General features: G+C 51.0%; 1 protein-coding gene across 1 annotated transcript in view; it reads left to right on the plus strand.

The window, feature by feature from the left end:
• The first annotated feature begins 2,085 nt into the window (after nucleotides 1–2,085).
• The window catches only part of LOC139399969 (transcription factor COE1-like), a 31,321-nt gene continuing 25,906 nt past the window's right edge, over nucleotides 2,086–7,500 (plus strand). The window contains exons 1-2 of the mRNA XM_071145105.1: nucleotides 2,086–2,094; nucleotides 3,646–3,772. Coding sequence (XP_071001206.1) covers nucleotides 2,086–2,094; nucleotides 3,646–3,772 — 136 coding nt within the window. The remainder of the gene's footprint in view (nucleotides 2,095–3,645; nucleotides 3,773–7,500) is intronic.

Raw genomic sequence — 7,500 nt, forward strand, 5'->3', positions numbered from 1 at the left:
ACTGGGGCTTGGGGCTGGCAAGTGGGGCTGGGGCATGGAGACTGGGGCTGGGAGATGGAGACTGGGGCTGGGGGCTGGAGACTGGAGCTGGGAGCTGAAGACTGGGGCATGGAGATTGAGGCTGGGGCATGGAGACTGGGGACTGGAGACTGGGGTGGGGAAATGGAGACTGGGGCTTGGGAAATGGAGACTGGAGCTGGGGGCTGGAGACTGGGGCTGGGGCATGGAGACTGGGGCTGGGGCATGGAGACTGGGGCTGGAGACTGGGGCTGGGAGCTGGAGACTGGGGCTGGGAGCTGGAGACTGGGGCTGGGAGGAATATGAGGGGAATATGTTATGTTATTGCTACCATTAGCAAGTGCAGTGAGGAATAGTAAGGTGAAGGTTTACATTCTGTTTTAGTACATCTTTATGTTTGGCCACATCAGGATGAGTAGACCTTATACCTTACGCTATGGTCCACATCTGGAGCACATTTATAGCAGAGCCCCCTCAGCCCTCTCTCTCCTCTCCCAGTAGCCGGAGGGGGATTAGAGGATGGAGGGGGTTAGGGGATGGAGGGGGGTTAGGGGATGGAGGGGGTTAGGGGATGGAGGGGGGTTAGGGGTTGGAGGGGGGTTAGGGAATGGAGGGGTGTTAGGGGATGGAGGGGGGTTAGGGGTTGGAGTGGGGTTAGGGGATGGAGGGGGGTTAGGGGATGGATGGGGTTAGGGGATGGAGGGGGGTTACGGGTTGGGGGGTTAGGGGCTGGAGTGGGTTAGGGGATGGAGGGGGGTTAGGGGCTGGAGGGGGGTTAGGGGATGGAGGATGGTTAGGGGATGGAGGGGGTTTGGGGATGGATGGGGTTAGGGGATGGACGGGGGTTACGGGTTGGGGGGGTTAGAGGCTGGAGTGGGTTAGGGGATGGAGGGGGGTTAGGGGCTGAAGGGGGGTTAGGGGATGGAGGGGGGTTAGGGGATGGAGGGGGGTTAGGGGATAGAGGGTAGTTAGGGTCTGAAGGGGGAGTAAAGGGATGGAGGGAGGTTAGGGGCTGAAGGGGGTAAGGGGATGGATGGGGTTTAGGGGATGGAGGGGGGTAAGGGGATGGAGGGGGGTTAGGGGCTGAAGTGGGGTAAGGGGATGGATGGGGTTTAGGGGATGGAGGGGGGTAAGGGGATGGAGGGGGGTTAGGGGATAGAGGGTAGTTAGGGTCTGAAGGGGGAGTAAAGGGATGGAGGGAGGTTAGGGGCTGAAGGGGGTAAGGGGATGGATGGGGTTTAGGGGATGGAGGGGGGTAAGGGGATGGAGGGGGGTTAGGGGCTGAAGTGGGGTAAGGGTTTGGAGGGGGGGGTAAGGGTTTGGATAGGGGTTAGGGGCTGAAGGGGGGGGTTATAGGGGATGGAGGGCTGGAGGGCAGGGCAAGCCTTGTAACTGTAGAGCTGGTAAAAAGCAGCCTGTACGAGGCCAAAGTTGATTTCCTCTACCTGCCATTCAGTGTGCAGGCTAATGAGCTGATCCAATCTTCAACACACTCCACTCTGCTCTCCTCTCCCCCGCCGGCCAGGGATTCAGCTATAATAATCACTGCTTATTTATTAGACTTTTAAATTGCAGAACCATGTTGGCATAATGTTAATACGCGGGTTTCGAGTCCCACACATGCTTGCCGTTAAACGCTTGGCTCTGTATTTTTGTTGTATTTATTCTTTTAATTTGTAGAATAATTGCAGTTTAATTCAACCTTGGCTAGTGGAATAGGAACCTTTGCTACAGCAGTTCCCCAGCGCCAACGGGTTCAGAGCCAGTCATGGTCATGGGGTAATGGCTGAAGCCAGCGGGAGAGAGACGGGACGGGGGTCAGAAATAGCACTGATTAGGCCTCCAGGGGCAGATTTGCCTGAGTTGTCCAGCTGCCCTGCCCTGCCCTCCCTGCCTGTTGACCCACCCTCAATCCTCAGCCCAGGGTTTATTTTAGAGGACACAGACAGAGGTAGAGGTAGAGGCAGACCCTCCTGTCTCCTCACCCCGTAGCGCTGGAGTAAAGCCAGGGGTGGAAAAGTACCCAATGGTCATACTTGAGTACAAGTAAAGATACCTTAATAGAAAATGGCTCAAGTAAAAGTGAAAGTCACCCAGTAAAATCCTACTTGAGAAAAAGCCTAAAAGTATTTGGTTTTAAATATAGTTAAGTATCAAAAGTAAAAGTAAAAGTATAAATCATTTCAAATTCCTTAAGGAAACCAGATCATTTTTATATTATTTTGATTATGGATAGCCAGGGGCACACTTTAACCCTCAGACACAATTTACAAATGAAGGATGTGTTTAGTGAGTCTGCCAGATCCGAGGCAGTAGGGATGACCAGGGATGTTTCTCTTGATAAGTGTGTGAATTAGATCATTTTCCTGTCCTGCTAAGATTTCAAAATGTAATGAGTACTTTTGGGTGTCAGGGAAAATGTATGGAGTAAAAAGTACATAATGTTCTTTAGGACTGTAGTGAAGTAAAAAGTTGTTCAAAATATGAATACTAATGTAAAGTACAGATACCAAAAAAAACACTTAAGTAGCACTTTCAAGTATTTTTTATGAAGTACTTTACGTCACTGAGTATAGCCTACATAGAACTACTGCTCCAGTGTCCCGTCTAGTCCTCAGTATACTCTGCTGGTCTCAGAGGCTGGTTGGTTGGAGTGCTGTTCGGCCCTTGGTCCGATGTAGGAAGTGCCGGGGCCCCACAGTGTGTTTCCAATTACCGCCCTCCCATACCGGAGAGGCCAGGGGTGAGGCTATGTTAGCTCCCTGCTCTCAGGGCCTCGAGGGCCCTCCAATATCACCCAGCCAGCCAGCCCCCCCCTGTACCGCCGATACTGATCAGCCCTGCAGAGCTGTGATAACCGTCGGCCAGGCATAATGAACACACACTGATCCTTGTCATGCTGTTCCCCTAGCCCTTCTCAAGCTCCATGTTTATGTACCTTCTGTAACACACAGCCTCTCCAGGTGTGCGGGGAGCTATGGCTCCTGTCCAACAATACCACTCTCACTTTGGATGTGTGTGCGTGCGTGTGTCTGTGTGCTCTTTAACACCACCCAGACTCACAACACTCACAACACAGACTCACAACACTTTTCAACAACTCACGAGGTCCTTAGCTGCTGCGGTGCAGATGACACAGTCCACTCATAAACGCCCTTCATTCACCACAAGTCATCAAATCCATAAACGTGTTGTTTGCGTGTCTGACGGCATTGTGGACAGTTTGTCCTGCTCTCCTTTCCCTCCAGCCGTCCCTCTTCTCTCCTTCAGTGTGAAGGGTATTTACCCTGGCAGACAATAGAAAGGGATCGGCGGAGGCTCATTGAGGTGAAGTGTTTGTTTGCTGTGTTGAAGAGCACCACTCACACACCCAAACTCTGACTCAGGGGAGGAGAGGAGATCGGAGGAGAGGGGAGGGGAGAGCGAACCGAGTCTGTAGAGAACACAACTGCAGAAGTCATAGACTTGGACTAACGGTTGCCTGTTTCCTTCTCTTTCTTTCTTTCTTTCTTTCTTTCTTTCTTTCTTTCTTTCTTTCTTTCTTTCTTTCTTTCTCTCTCTCTCCCTCTCTCTCTCTCTCTCTCTTGCTCTCTCTCTCTTCTGTGCGCTCTCGCTCTCCTCCTGCAGCTCATCACACCCCATGCCATCCGGGTGCAGACTCCGCCCCGCCACATCCCAGGGGTGGTAGAGGTGACCCTCTCCTACAAGTCCAAGCAGTTCTGTAAAGGCACGCCCGGACGCTTCATCTACACAGGTCAGTTTCCCTCCCGCTCACAATAATATAATAATAATGAAGAGGAACAATGGTCTGCGCCATTTCATCAAACCCACTATCCTGGAGTTGCAAGCGTCATGCACTACTTACTGTACATCCTTACAGGGGATCGCACAGGTCGTCCAACTCTTCCAGATTATTACAATTATTTAAAGTGCTGAAGCAGCATCATCTGTCTATACAGGACTACACAGTACAGGTTATTACAGACAGAGAATAGACCGTTTCATATCAGTATTTTGAGAGCCTTGTGTTAAGGACACAGTATGTAGCCATCGCTCCGCCATTGCTGGTAGCTAGAATTCTATCATGTTCGCCCGTGTTGCAGTGTAGAGAATCATTGTACATGCTGTGAAATACGGTTCCAATAACGAGACAAAAAAAGACGCAAAAGTGATAGTTAAGGCGGAAAGCATAGAAATAGCTCACATAGAACAGATCTACCACCTACCAGACTTGATTTCAATGACAGTGACAGATCTATAACTCAAATGTGGTCGGGCCGCCTACGAAGATATTTAATGAACCTTTAAAGAACCACCATCTGCAAGGTGAGAGATCCAACAGCAGAGTTGAGCACAGGAGTGCAGAACGCACCAGAGCTTGCTGTTATCAACTCCAAAGTACGGAACAGAAAACACAGTTAGCTGCACACTGAGAGCCTCTCCAGCTCTCTCTCTCTCTCTGTAGCTGTGTGATTCACAGTGGATGACAGGGGCTTCCTAGCAAACACGGGCCTATCTGGCCTAAGAATCCCACCTATTTCCTCTGTGTGGAGGTTAATGCTCGGCACAGCCCTCTCACAAGCAGTGACATCCTGTACAATCCAGTAGATAAGGCCAATAGAGAACTTATCTCGCTTATAGGAAGGAAAGAGGGGCCTGATTCATCCGTCAGTGAGCAGAGCCACTAGCCCAGCTCTGCCTGCCTGCCTGGCTCTATAGCCATGTGTTTATGTGCAGAAATTAGCAGGGAGTTATACGGAGCGCTTGTATGCCAAGAGGCTGAGAAAGGGTTGTGTGTTGCAGCACACGCAGTAACCCCCGCTGCTTTAAAAGTAACAGGGAGGCCTGTTGGACTAGCAGGAAGGTAGGCTACAGCACCCACTCTGTGAATGGGAGGTTCAGAGGGAGGCCAATGTTGACTTAATTACTGTAGATTGGGAGATTGTAACGACAAATGCTCGTAAAAGCGTTACAATTAAGCTAGGAAAACAGTCTGGGCTTTATAGGCCTCCATCTTGAAGCCATTTGAAGAAAGTGAATCCGTCCAGAGCGTGAGCGAATGCGTGTTGGGTTCACACACACACACACACACACACACACACACACACACACACACACACACACACACACACACACACACACACACACACACACATACGCATACACACACGTAAATGCACAAACACACACATTTACACTTTTAAGATGTTAAGAATGTACAATCCCGTAGAGAAATAAGTATCTGCAAAAACAAGCAATCTTTCATTCTCTGATGCTCTTTTTCATAGCAACACACAAACACACAAACACACACGCAAACACACACGCAAACACACACACATACACACACACACACCCCGTGCTGAAACTGAAACAGTGGTGGATTCTGCCCTCCCTGGGCTCACAACCTCGTTTCACCTAATTGAAAATTATAAGAGATGCCCTGGAGGAGAAATTTGTTTGTAATAAGTTGTACATAATGGAGGAACCTGGCTGCAAACCATTTCACTGAGCTCTCTTAGTGGGTGGAACCAATCCCAGAGCAATTTTAGACTCCTGTAATGGCTGTGGCCTTATTCCCTCTTCTGCACTTTTCCTCTCTTCCCTCGGAAGGAGGAAGGGAGGAGGGAGAGAGGAACACTTCTGCAGTGAAGTGGCCCCCTTCCTCGCTCTCATTTTTATTTCTCTCATACTCACACTTGTATGCTCTTAGGCATGTCTATACAAATACAATGCACGCACACAGACGCAAACACACAGACGCACGCGCGTGCACGCACGCACACACACACACACACGTACGCACGCACGCACGCACGCACGCACGCACACACACACACACACACACACACACACACACACACACACACACACACACACACACACACACACACACACACACACACACACACACACAGCGGAGGGTGTGGGTGACAATGGGAGGCCTCACTCATTAATATTTATCCTCTTGACACAGGTCCACAATGCCACACAGTAGGGCACCATCCAGTGTGTGTGTGTGTGTGTGTGTGTGTGTGTGTGTGTGTGTGTGTGTGTGTCTGTGTTGTACACTCCAGTTTCTACTCACGCCACACCTCATATAATTTCCTTCACCAGTAAGATGATGTAAAACATGTTTTAGTGTTATGTTACCATGCTCAGCCCACACCCATGTTGGGACTACTTTCTCTCTCTGTGGGCTGTGTGACACTATGCAAGGCAGTGACTCTGCACCCTAACCAAGCCCTGCTGTAAATGGGCTGGCTGTGGAATGGGGAAGTCTCATTACCCAGAAATGATTTTTAATCATCTTTGGTTGCTGGGCGGGCTGGGCCGTTCCTCCCGCAGGCTACCTGACTCCATCCATACAGGCCTGTCTGGCTGCTAAGTGCTTTTTTCAAGTGGGCGGAGATGAACCCTGACCCTCTCATTTGCCAATTTCTTCAACATGTGAATTAGGAAATTCGATACGGCCCAGCGGTTACCTCACCCCGCGTCAAGGTCGACTTCTCTCCCCGGGTGAAAGGTCATAGCTGGGAGCGCTCACTGGCTCTCCGTCGGATTCCGTCTGTTTTTGTTGTTGTTGCTCTAGTCCCCCCTCTGGCAGAGCAATTAACCACATACACTCTGCACCAACGAGAGCCCCGAGTTGAAAGTAATTCTACATATTTTTTTTTTAAATGAAGAGAGAAAGTGTCTGTAATGTGGCTGGCAGATGGGATTCCACGGAGCGCCTTATGCTGCTTGATCTGAGCGGTGAGAAATTTACACGTGAGCCACATATTCCTAATAATACACAGCTGGGCCTTCTCCGTGCACCGGCTCTCACACACGCTCAGCGTCTTATCCTCTCAGGTCTCTGACATGCGATCAAACTCCTCTACCTCCAGCACAGAGACATCACACTGTGTTGACTGGGTTGGGCAGCACACCCATGCCACCTCTCTCCACGGTCCCAATGCCGTGTCCTTTGTGTCCCTCCTGTCCCTCAACCTCTCCTGGCCTCGGCCCCAGCGAGGCACCAGTCAGGTAGAACTCACCACCAGAGATCTGCCTCTTAAACCCCATTCATTTTCCTCTGTTGTCTCCAGTCGGCACCTCGTGGTGGGTTGACTGGGCTCCTGTGCCAGTGTGCAGTGCACCCGTCCTGGGCATGGGTGGGTGGGTGGGTGGGTGGCAGCTGGACGCCGTGCCACCCGTAGGACAGCTGGCAGCACTAATCATTTGCTGCCGTGGAGACGGAGCGCGGTGGAGTTGAGGGCCAAATTAAATCAATACAGGCATCGGCATGAACGTCTCTCAAGCCCCCCCCCCCCCCCCTCCCCCCCCCTCCCCCAGCCCCTACGGCTGGGCCAGGCAGAAATCAATGGCTACCTGGTAACCACGGGGTTCATGTCAGCTGCCACTGGCCAGCGAATCAGTCAGACAGAGGGATTCCAACCCTTCTCCTACAGCAGGGTTAATGAAAAGCTAGTAGGCAGG

The sequence above is a fragment of the Oncorhynchus clarkii genome, unplaced genomic scaffold, assembly GCF_045791955.1.
Source record: "Oncorhynchus clarkii lewisi isolate Uvic-CL-2024 unplaced genomic scaffold, UVic_Ocla_1.0 unplaced_contig_6113_pilon_pilon, whole genome shotgun sequence".
Taxonomy (NCBI): Eukaryota; Metazoa; Chordata; class Actinopteri; order Salmoniformes; family Salmonidae; genus Oncorhynchus; species Oncorhynchus clarkii.